Source organism: Macaca nemestrina, chromosome 1 (genome assembly GCF_043159975.1).
Source record: "Macaca nemestrina isolate mMacNem1 chromosome 1, mMacNem.hap1, whole genome shotgun sequence".
Taxonomy (NCBI): domain Eukaryota; kingdom Metazoa; phylum Chordata; class Mammalia; order Primates; family Cercopithecidae; genus Macaca; species Macaca nemestrina.
In genome coordinates, this window is record NC_092125.1 from 36,228,425 (window position 1) to 36,241,002 (window position 12,578).

Genomic DNA, 12,578 nt, shown 5'->3' on the forward strand with positions numbered 1-12,578 from the left:
TTCTATTTACATGGACAGGCCCAGCTAACATCACATCCAATCATAATACAAGATTTTCTGATTTTTTTCTTGACAAATAAAAAGCTTTGCCCAGAAATTAATCATTTCTTCCTTACATATTACATTTTGAAGCATCAATACATATTTTTCCCTTTGAAGCAAACTACTGTTAAATATATATATACACATTCATGTAATTTTTCATATATATAATATATATCTTTTTATATCTTTCATCTAAAAAGATTTTTCTCCTGAAAAAGCATTGTGTTAGTTGAATTTTTTTTGAAACCTAATGATAGTACTAGAAAGTTTGAGATTAAAAGAGTTCTATGACAAATCCTTTTATGCAGCAAAATAACTGGGGAGGGAGACTGCAATAAAATCCTAATTTGTATCTGTAATATATTTGCATTTTTACAGTTTAGGCACTTACTGATATGGCTGCGTCTGCCTCCAGTCTGCTATGATCAGAGCCCCTTACACCTACTTTGATTTTTTTAATTGGATTATTTATAGAATCCTTGGATACAGAAATAGAAGAAGGGATGAAAAGCATGACTAACTTAAACTGTTTCTGGAAGCAGACTTCCTGGGCTAAACCTCCTACTTGGTCATTTTTTACTGAGTAATAAAGTTTTTCTACAGTCTTAAATTTTTCATTTTTATTTTGTTATATTTCCCAAAGATTTGATTTAGTAAGCATTTGTATTTGAAGAAAAGGAAAAATATGTATCTTTTATATGTATCATATGTATTTTTAATACATAAATGTGTGTGTATATATAAACATAAAATGTATGTGTTAGGAGGCTATCAGTCATGCCCACCTTATTGTGAAGTAGTTTCCTCCCATCACTTTTGTGCTAGACTCTAGTTGAGATCAACTACTTTCAGAAAATTAAGGTGTTCATTGGGTGGAGAAAGGAAAAATACATAATTTTAGAAATCAGAATACTGTGTAGAAGCACATATCTACTCAGGGACTTAAAGCAGCACAAGGGCACTGAAGATAAGATTAGTGAAGGGCATGAGATCTGGCAGAGAGGGACAGGACAGGAAAAGTGTCCTCCACCTGCTTTTCAAAAGTGTGCTTAGGCCCAGCCCTGTACAGAAAAGGAAAATAAAGATTCTTTTTTTTATTCTGCTTACCCTTTCCTTCTGTATCATGGAGTCCTCTGTGACTCCATGAAGGCCCATGACTCAGGCTGATTGTTTATTAATATTATAAATTACATAGCCTTTTTTGTGGTCATCTGGAGCCAATTGTCATTTATAACATTTTTTCTTTAGGAAAATGTAATAGCTATCACATAAGCACATAATAAATGTTTCTGTGGGTTATAAATAGAGGACTGCCTGGATGGATGGGAGGTGGGAAATGCATACAGTCTCCAAACAACCAATATAAAAATTAGTTTTTGTGTCACAGCCATTAATGAGTCACATATATATTTTTTGGCATGAAGTGGGGTACAGGCACAGTGAGATGTCCAGGTACAGCTTTGAATATTAATCTTAGTTTATACTTTTGCTGGTGGTGCCACTGTCATATCAGTTGAAGCATAAATCACTTTATTTTGATTGTTCAAGTTTCTTTTTTTTTTCCTACACTGGCTTTTTGTTCATTGTTTTGAACTTACATCGTTAGTTTTTTGTTTTTTTTTTTTTTCAAAACAGAGTCTTGCTCTGTTGCCTAGGCTGGAGTGCAGTGGCGTGATCTCAGCTCACTGTAACCTCCGCCTCCCGGGTTCAAGCAATTCTCCTGTCTCAGCCTCCTGAGTAGCTGGGATTACAGGTGCCCGCCCCTACGCCTGGCTAATTTTTGTATTTTTAGTAGTGGCAGAGTTTCACCACATTGGCCAGCTTGGTCTCGAACTCCTGACCTCAAGTGATCCACCTGCCTTGGCCTCCCAAAGTGCTGGGATTACAGGCATGAGCCACCACGCCTGGCATAGTTTTTTATTTCTTATCTTTCTGTTTCTTACTTGCTTTGTTCATCTCACTCCCATGAAGCCTCTGAAGTTCTATATAATCAGCACATTTTTAAGGCAAATTCCTTTACATATTTTAATTGCAAATTGTGTTGGGGAATTCTCTCCCAGAAACTAGAGGATTTCTTTGTGGGGATTGTTCTGTAGGTGGCTGTAATTATCAGCAGCTTTGTGCCTGCAAACTCCATTTATATCTCAGCACAAAGTAGTGGCCATTGTCTGCACAGTAACTGGCTTTGGTCTTCTACGTCTAATAAGTAGGAAGGAAATAAAATCCTGGTGAAAAAATTTACAGATAAATTTTTTTTCAAGAAACTGTCTTAATTTTTTAACCCATTTCAGCCTCTGTTTGGATTGCTTTTTTCTTATTTTCCTCTCTATTTTGTTTTTTATGTATCATGTACTTTGTACAAATAATAGACTTTTTGTATAATATATGAGTCATTCAGATTTATCATGTACCCTAATCTTAGAAATTTGAATTTGAAGAGACCTTTTAAAATAGATAATTGACAAGTCTATTAATATGATGCTGCAGTTTTCACATTTGGATTTGTTGAGCTGTCTCCTAACCAACCTCTTCAAGAACTCCCAAAGTTTATGGATTAATTTAATCAGCCCTTTCTTTGGTATTGATAGCAGAAATTCGTTTATAGGAATCCGACTATTTCACACTCTGAAGCTGAAACCAATTGGTCTTGTTTATATCTAGTAAATACTAGCAAGGAGCAAGGAACTGGCCTCAGCATAGCCAGGCTGTGACTAATTGTAGTCTCAGTGAAACTGCTGCGTCAGGCTCTTTTGCCCTAAAGCATTACTGTTTTTCCAGGGAGACCCTATGCAGCTTTATCTCAAAGGGAAGATATTCCTAATGGGAATTCCTGCTGTATAGCTCTATAGATGATTGTTAAAAGGATATTATCTGTTGTTTAGATTTTGTTGTTTTTGTTTCGTTATCTTTGATGATCATGTTGAAAGTGGATATAAATTCTCTTTCTAAGGCTATTCCTAGGCAAGATGGGACCTGAACCACTTACCTCCTCCCTCAATTTCTTGGACTATAAACTAGAGATATTTTTTGCTGTTTATCCGGCTTATAAGGAGATGGAACAATCATTGAAAAGAATCCTTTGGTGCCCTTCCAAAGGATTAGGGGAAAAACAGAGAATATTCTCTTAGTAATAAGTTATATTTTAGTAATTAATTCTAAAGATAATCCAGAATAATAAATGAATAATATTTTATTGAGTATCTGTTGTGCATTTAACTAGTCAGTATCATTTAAAAGAACTGTATGATATGATGCCCATTAGATTGACTAATTGGAAAATAAGAGCAACACTTGTAAGACCAAGAATATATAAAAGATAGTATATAGTTTTTTCATTTGAAGAACATATTACAACAAAAAAAATCATGAAACAAAAATCACCTGTTTCCTTTCAATCCAGCACAATAACTATTTTTTATTTATTCAATATTTCTAGCCTTTTTACAATTTTGTGAAGACTTTATCATTAATAGAAGGAATAGTTAGGATTGATCTATTTTGTCACTTTTATTTTTATTATTTTGACCACCTACTGTATGCCAAGGAAAGTGCTAGGATATATTAGGAAGTGGCTGAAAATAAGATTTGACCAATAAAATAGTAGAAATTTCTAGAAGTTCATTCACAATTGCTTAGTGTGTACATGTCTATTTATATAAACTGTGCACATCCATCCTCAGACATGAAGCTATTTTTATTGATATATATCAGTAATCTTTAAATCAGCTAAACCAGATCCTTCTTCACATCTTTAAGAAATGTCCCTGTGTTACTTTTGCATGTGCAAGTTTTAAAGTCTCTCCCAACCCATCTCTGATAACCTTTTAGTCTCTGCAGTCAGTTTTTTAATCTGGTCTTCCTCACTCTCCAGTTTATCAAAACACCCCTTCTTTTAAAATATTTATTTAGAGTTTAACTGAGTTCTATTTCAGAATGATATAAAGATCCTTAAGATGTAATAGCTGTGATGGGAGAGAAAATGCCCTTCAATTATGAAATTATAGAATTCTGGTCCTCAAAATGCAAATCCCTCTATTTAATTATAAAAGGCTAACTCACATGCCAAGTTTTGCACTCTCTCTGTAGCTTACTCTCTCTTTCTGAGGCAGGACAGATGGGGAAAAAATTGTGTGTTTCCATCATTGTTTGTGGGGAAAGTACTAATGTTCAGTAGCCTAATATAAATTGTAATATCTAGTGCCAGTTTTTGAAACATAAATATAGTAATGACTGACATCTAACCTCTCTGTAGCACTCTGAAGTTTCCAAAGAGTTTTCATATATATTGTCTTATCCTCACAGCTCCCTATGAGATGATCGAGATAGGTGGTAGTGACAGTGTTGGTATCTCTATTCAGTAGATTAGGAAAATAGACTACCCAGTATCCATTGTTTTGATCCTGTATTCAAGAAATTTTCCAGTATAAGGACCTTTGAGTGGTCTTAATCCATCATGAAGTCAGTGTTCTGTAAAGATAACCAGCATCACTTGTCCTTCTTTTTCTCTAAATCATTAATATGAAAACTAAGTAGATTGGTGCAAAAGTAATTGTGGGTTTTGCCATTTAACCCACAATTACTTTTGCACCAACCTAATATTTGCCATTCTGATTATAAATGGGCACTTTGTGAGTTTGTTTAGCACTAATCAGTTTTTTGGTTGCTGATTGTGTCTAGGCTAAACAGATGTTTTGACCATCAGGTTATGCTTTCTTCCTGTTATTTTATCATCAATAGACTTTTATGGTAGAGGTCATTTATTAATTTCAGCAGGCAATTTGTTACCTACCAGTATTTGCACCACTGGGCAAATTAACAATTTTAAGGCTTTGACTTTCTTTAGAGGGAGAATAAGGATGCCTTTTGGATATGTTATATACAACTTTCTATTCAGAATGGTTTGCACTTATATAAATGTATATTCTCTTTCCCTACCCCTAGCCTTGGCATTAGTAAAATAATACTTAAAGCTAAGAGCATTAATTAGAAAACTGAGAGATCACAGTTAACATCTTCCAAGAATAGCTGTTTGTGAAATATAGCACATGGGTGAGCTGTTAGGGGAAATGCTAATAACTGTTTCTGATGCAGGTTCAGTCACCTGTGGACTCTGCCACAATGTCCCCAGTAGAGAGGACAGCAGCCTGGGTTCTGAACAATGGGCAGTATGAAGAGGATGTGGAAGAAACTGAGCAAAATCAAGATGAAGCCAAGCATGCTGAGAAGGTAGAACCTAGTCTGCTTCATTGACTTACTGATCCCAAAATGGCAGGCCTCTAAAAGGATTATCTAGCTAAGAACATAAACTCCTCCCACCCCCATCTTCACCTCTACCCCTTATGTTAATCATCCTACACATATCTATGTAAAACAGGTCCATGGTGTGTGTGGATGTGTGTGTGTGAATATACGTGGAAAATGTTCATCTTGCTGGGGGGTGGCAGCTACTATTTTTATTTTTAATGTAGATGCCTTAATCTAGAGAACACTCTGCTATTCATTTCTAGTCATTTTAGGTAAATATTTCATGTTTCCATAAACTTGTTGGTCTTCACCCAAGGCCAAAATCACCCTAGGGGAAGACTTTTTTTTTAATCTTGGTAACAATTTGGTTTTGATTTTAGTTTAGTTTGTTTTGTTTTCGTTTTTTTGTTTGTTTGTTTGTTTGTTTTTGCCTTTTCTGGATAAAGAATGTATAACTCTATAGATGATTGTTAAAAGGATATTATCTGTTGTTTCGATTTTGTTGTTTTTGTTTTTTAAAGAAAAGTTGACAAGGAGAAAAGGGGTTATCAAACAAGAACCTTGACATCATATATAGAATTGTATTATTTAATTGGCAACCAGACAATTAGCTTCTTTTTATCAGCATGATGATTCCAGTGTACTCAAACCCCAGCCACAGCAACTACAGTACAGGAAAGGGCCATGTAACTAATGGAGTCACTGAATTTATGTGAAGCTTCTTAGAACACAGACATGTATGTTCCAGCAGGCAGTACAAAATTGGGCAGGTGAGTCATATTATGAAAATGGGCCAAGAAGCAATATTAATTGGCCCTAGAGAACATGTAGGCCTTTGTTTAGTGCTGTGACTGGAATATTTTACACTTTTATAGTTGGGAAGAAAGCAGCAATAACCTCTGCCATGAAAGTCTATTTATTGATTTAGAGGGTTAACATTATAGAAATGTTGCTTGTTCTCTAAAGGGGTGATTCTAGTAGAACAAAGGAATGGCAGTCTGATGAGCTAAGACACGTCAGAGATCCTACAGTGCAGATGATGACACAGAATCTTTTTCTCTTATGGACAACTGACTTTTGGCTTATTTTAAGTGATTTGTCAGACTTTTAAGTACTTCATCTATTTTTTTTTCCTCTCTCATTTGATACCGTCACAGATTGGATGTGGCTTATACCAATGGTAGCCTAGTGTAGAGAGAGATACATACATATGTAGAATTTGGAATGCCAAGTTAAGATTTAAAATGTAGTTTTAGTAAGGAAGGCAAGGCTCCATTAACATTTATGCCAGTTGATAATTTTAAAGAATATTAAGAACAGTATAGGGAATGACAGCACAGCCAGCATCTAGCTACACTGCTTAGGGTTTCTTTTGTTAAAAAAAAAAAAAAAAAAAAAAAAAAAGGAAAGAAAAGAAAATCATTGATTTCTAAAAGCAATGTAACTCCAGTTTTTCTCTCCTTGCCTCGTCTGCCCTAGTATGAACAAGAAATTACTAAACTGAAGGAGCGCCTGAGAGTGTCCAGCCGGCGACTGGAGGAATATGAACGCCGCTTGCTGGTGCAGGAGCAGCAGATGCAGAAGCTGCTGCTGGAATACAAGGCCCGACTGGAGGACAGCGAGGAGCGGCTCCGAAGACAGCAGGAAGAGAAGGACAGCCAGATGAAAAGCATCATCAGCAGGTTAGACATCACCTGGCAGCAGATGTGGGCTAGTTAGGGAGACAAAGAATTGAGATGATCCACAGAACCTTGAAGGAATGGCAGCAAAAGCTATTTTTATCCTTGTTGTACTGAGTACAAATGTGATGATTGACTGTATCTCTTAAAATATCCTAAATATGAGACCTTGGGCACTTCCTATGAAGGTAATCTGTTTTTCTTTAACCATAACAATTAGAAAAAACTAAAACTTGGTGATTTACTTGAGAAATCTTAGAGAACTGGGTTTTAAAAATGTAAATATCCAATGCCCAAGACTAAATTAATCTTTCAAAATGAGTCCAGAAATATGGAAAGGAATTTTATGGAATATCTTTGGGGCCAGAGGACCTCTTTTGAGAGTGCTGCAGATGCCAAGGGAGAAAAAGGGAGGGTAAAGTTTACCAAACACTTGTATAGCACTCACCATGGGACACACACCTTTCTAAGCACTTTACACATAATAGTTTGTTTAATCTTTATCACAGCCTCCACCTACGCATTATTATTCTCGTTTTACAAATAAAGAAACAGGCAACAAATTCATTAAGTCACTTGCCCAAGGTCACATAGTTAGTGATGCACCAGGATTTGAACCCCGGACTCCAGATTCCATGCTCATAACCACTATGCCTCAATATTTGTAAAATGCTATGGACAAGTCAAGTAAACAGAACTGTTTGTTGTTTAAATAGTGTGGAGGTAATTTGACCATCTTACTGAGAGGTGTTTGGGTAGACTGGCAGAATTAAACATCAATGAGTTAAGATGTGGATGGTGGACAGGAAACAAGCTAGACATACTACGTATAGAGTACTCATTGAGGAAACTTAGCTGTGCAAGGGAAGAGAAAGTGGGCCAGGTATAGGGTAACTTGAGATTAAGAGAGGGTTGTTTGGTTTTTGTTGATTTGATATTTTAAGATGAAATAAGTTGTGCTCAGGAAGGAATCTGAGAGAGATGAGGGAGGAAATGATTATGGGATTACTGTTCCAAAGGAGATGAAAATGTGTGGGATCCAGGCACAAGGAGAAAAATTGACCTTAGATGTCTTATTCCAAGATGGCAGAGAAGAAAGAAAAGATGGTTGCAGGTGTCTTATTAAGAAGGGCAGAGGATATTGAGTTTTCCTGTTCTCTACACTAGTTAGCCCTCTCTTTGAAGATGTTGATATTTCCTCCCTGCCACATTCTAGGCTAATGGCTGTGGAAGAAGAACTGAAGAAGGATCATGCTGAGATGCAAGCAGTTATTGATGCAAAGCAGAAAATAATTGATGCACAGGTAAGCAGGCTTTGAATCTAATAGAAGGCACTTGTTTATAATAACTATTATTTCCTGACTTCACACCCTTGCAAATGCCAAGGCAGGTACCAGAAAATGGGTCATTGAAAAGTTCTGGACATTACGTTTTGAAGATTAAATGAGTGTCTATGTGACCTCCATTACTTTTCCTTTCTTTCACTGGTGAGAAGTCTGTTTACTCAGCAAAGTATTAGCGTGTTTAGTGCAGTTGCTTGACAAATCTCAACCTAGTGCATGATGCGGTTTGCTTCTTTCCTTATGGAAAGGAGGGCATTTTCTAAGGGGGTAGTTGTGAAAAGTGCACTGCATGTGTCTGGCTTGTGACCTCCACTGACCATTGCTTGGCTGTGCTGTTCATGGTCTTGTCAGTCACGTCCACTGCCATCAACCTTTTGCCCCAGACAGTAATGGAATTGCCAGGGAAAGACAAGGTTGTAAAAAGGTACCTTTCCTTGTTGTTGTTTTGGTTTAGGGTTTGGCATTGCTGCTTGGAATGTGCTTGGCCGCTCTTCTTTGTTGGAGCTGTGCTTAGAGAGCATCTTTTGATAAAACTTTAAAAAAAGAAAAGGTTGTTGAAATCAGAACCTAGGCTTCTGCTCACTGTAGCTCACACCTGTGACACCAATGAGATAAAGGCTGCCAAGAGCACCTCATAGGGACATGTCAATGATTAGAACAAAATCCAGGAGGCAAGAAATGTTTCTAACTCCTTTTTATTTTATCATTGCAAAATATGGTTGTATTTCTTATGGTGAAGCAAATAACAAAAAGCAGGTACAGTTTTGATAGTTTTGATAGTGGCTGATCTAGCCACTGAATGTGTTGCTTCCCAGAAGATAGCCAATCTAGGTTTGCATTTTTCAACCTTAAATGCCATATCATAACCCTAAGCTGTGAAATAAAAAATGAGAGCAAGGATTTGATGCATAGATAGCCTACTCCCTTCTCTAGGTATCAGCTAGTAATCAACATATTTTAGAGCCCCCCGTATGCTTAAACATGTACTTAACAGTCTAGATTCCTTACAGAGTCCATGTGGAATGGGGTTTATTTTTCAACGAAATTGAGAGTGAGGCTGAAAGCGCAGTCATGGAAAGAATGCTTCATGGGCCTCACACTTCTTTAAACACAGTAGACTTGGAAGTCAGGTGAGAGTTGTGAGGATGCTGTCTCAATCAGCACAGTTCCTTAAAATATTTTGGATTCTTGAACTCTATTGTTTCTGGATACTTAGACATGCTGAGAATCAGAAGAAAGGTCTGTAGTAATTATCTTACTTGGTCCTTTGAAAGAAATCTTTCTAGATGCCCCCAGGGTAGGTGAGGTAAGGGTAGTGGAGACTAGGCCGTCTCACTATTCACACTAGAAAAATTCATCCCAGAGACTTAAGAAAAACTGCCTGGATAAATAAGGCAATTGAGTCAGGAAAACTAATGTTGGTAGGTTTTCACTTTGGAAATTTCAATATAGCAATATAAAGCAAGAAAAGTTCTATCAATAACCACACAAGGAGAGATGTTAGTGCTAAGCAATAAAATACTTTTTAAATAATTTCAGCTGGTTTAAAAGTATCATTCTTGGCCAGGCAAGGTGGTTGATGCCTGTAATCCCAGCACTTTGGGAGGCTGAGGCAGGCAGATTGCTTGAGCTCAGGATTTCGAGACCAGCCTGGGTAACATGGTGAGACCCATCTCTACAAAAAATGCAAAAATTAGTCAGTCATGGTGGCTCATGCCTGTAGTCCCAGCTACTTGGGGGGCTGAGGTGGGAGGATAGCTTGAGCCCAGGAGGTCAAAATGTGGTGAGCCGTATTTGCACCAGTGCACTCCAGCCTGAGCGACAAAGTGAGACCCTGTCTTGGAAAAAAAAAAAAAAAAAATAGTCTTAAGCAGAGGGAGCTTGGGTGTGCCACAGCTGTGGTTCTGTACACGGGCTGACAGGACAGCCTCATGATTAGCTCCTGAAGATTTCTATCCCACCCCCTAATTTTATATTAGGGCTAGGCGACTGGGTACAAAGCAGAAGTCACCTGCTAGGCATAGGAGGTAAAAGCCAGGGAGGGAATCTGATTTATTAGGACTCAAATGCTCTGGGAAGTAAGGACTGTCTCTCAGTTAACCAGGAGGGTGTCATGTGCAGGAATGGGAGAAATGTTATCCTCAAACCATCAGTCACTGTCAGACTGGTCGTCTGGCTAAGCTAGTTAATATTTTGCGTCCATACTTCAAGGCAGTGGTTTTGAAATGGTTTGGTTCTCTGGACTATTTTGGTAGAATCAAGGCACCTTTCATAGATGAATATCCAGCTGCTTCCACTGACCACTCAACAGCAAGGACCACTCTCAACTAATGAATCAAATCATACTATGATTGGTTAAATATAATAAATTACCTACCCAAACACAGATATTACTATATAATAAATTATTCTACCAGAAACCCACTGTGGATCCCTAGAGAATAGTTGGGAGAATTCACTAAACTATATTTGGAAAACCTCTGCACCATGCATAGCACAAATCCTAAATACTATAGTTAAATTTTTAAAAATTATAATGTCCTTAAAAGGAAGGTTTCTCAACTCCAACTGTTGGCTTATTGATACATTAAAATCTTATTATAGCAAATGACTTTAAACATCTTTTGGCATTCTTTGCAATGAATGACTTTTGTATCAGATCCTTTCTTTTGTAAGGATAAATCTTCTCTCTTAAGTGAATGATGGAGCAGAGCAGCCCTTCTGGCATCATTTAATAGAATGAAGACATGTTTGGTGTGAAAGCTTCCCAGAGAAGTAACTCTTAGGTCAACACTTCCCAAAACACTACCAGACAGGTGCCCAGTAAACTGGTTTTCATCTCTGTCAGCAGCCCTGTGCTCCCACCAGGAAAATCTTGTCCCTGAATTCAAGGTCTGCCTCTTCTTATTTCATGCTACAAGGCACAGGCCTGCATCAGCCGCTTTCTAACAGGAACTGCAAAAGGATGAGCCCTCCTTTTGGTGAGTGGCAGAAGCACCTATCCTGGACCTTGTAGCTTAGGGGCCATAGGGATCCTAGTGGTGATAATAAGGATCCATTTCTTAAATATCAGACCAGAGAATGTGCTACCTTTCACCCCTGAGCATGAGGAGACACTGTGGCTCCCAGGATCTCTCTATGTGACTCAGGTGGAGAACAGAGAAGGGCTTCCTCCTATGAGAAGCAAAGCAGCTGCCTAGTTACTGTTGCAAGTGATATCTCCGCTGTGTTAAATTACAGGTCATAAATGGAGATGAGATTATTCAAACAGGCAAGTAAACCCCGCGTCCGTTCTCTAGCTGAGCAGTTCCCAGCCCTGGTCCAGTGCACTGGCCTCCTACACATTCCAGCTCCTGCCACTCCCCACATGGAAATCCTTCCTATCAGGTGTGGACTAGATTGCTTTCCCTTACAATCCAGGCAGAATTGAAATATCCGAGCATCTTTTGCCAACTGAACTTGACTTTCATAAGTCTCTATTTGATTTTTTTTAACTATTTTGTTTTATTTTGAGTGGTTGGCAATAGGGGGAAATACAAAGGGAGCTTCTTTGTGTGGAAACTTTCTGCTGTTTAGTAGTGGGGCTGTTTGTCTTCAGTTGTTACCTTTTTAGGCAATAAGTAATTACAGTCATTCTTAGCCTTCTTTTTGACCCTTTAAAAATCAAGTTTTTCATGAATGATTTATTTTTGGATGAACCCTGGAGAATCCTAATTTCCTTAGTATTGAGGCCTTATAATTTATCCCAATTCTGAAATATCTTTTCTTTAATCATTCAAGAAATTATCAGTTACTCAGTTTAGAGATCATTCCTAATAATGCGGGTAGGGAGGGGGGAATATCATATTTAGCTCTTACCTCTTGTTTTCTAGTATTCACTGGCCGGTTCTTACCTATTGGCTTTTCAAAGATCTGTATTTGTTATCCCAGTAAACTTCTTTGGTTATAATTTTTTTAATTATTATTTTTTAGAAGCCTTGCAGCTCTTTCCTTTAGTTTTGCCTATCCTTAAAATGAATTACTTTCCCAAAATGAAAAGCATTTTATACCAGATGCATGGGGTCATTAATAATGCTGATTTTGTATATCTTACCACTTGAGTTCTCCATCAGGGAAAGAAAGATTTTTTTTTTAAGTGATAATGACAAGCAAGAGCTAGTTTGTTGTTGTTTCTTTTTTTTAATACACTTTGAAACTGTGACCACCAGCACTGCTACCTTACAGATCCTGCTTTCCTGCCCCCAGAAAGCAGGAGAGTAAAGGGAAG

General features: G+C 37.5%; 1 protein-coding gene across 9 annotated transcripts in view; it reads left to right on the plus strand.

Annotated features, from left to right (window-relative positions):
- Positions 1 to 12,578, plus strand: part of LOC105484487 (RAS protein activator like 2) — a 378,824-nt gene that overhangs the window by 353,872 nt on the left and 12,374 nt on the right. For 7 of the 9 annotated variants that reach the window (XM_011746151.3, XM_011746149.2, XM_011746156.3 and 4 more), the window contains 4 exons: positions 5,137 to 5,271; positions 6,769 to 6,971; positions 8,185 to 8,272; positions 11,552 to 11,582. In XM_011746151.3, coding sequence (XP_011744453.1) covers positions 5,137 to 5,271; positions 6,769 to 6,971; positions 8,185 to 8,272; positions 11,552 to 11,582 — 457 coding nt within the window. The remainder of the gene's footprint in view (positions 1 to 5,136; positions 5,272 to 6,768; positions 6,972 to 8,184; positions 8,273 to 11,551; positions 11,583 to 12,578) is intronic. The other 2 variants (XM_011746150.3, XM_011746152.3) reach the window with 1 other exon arrangement.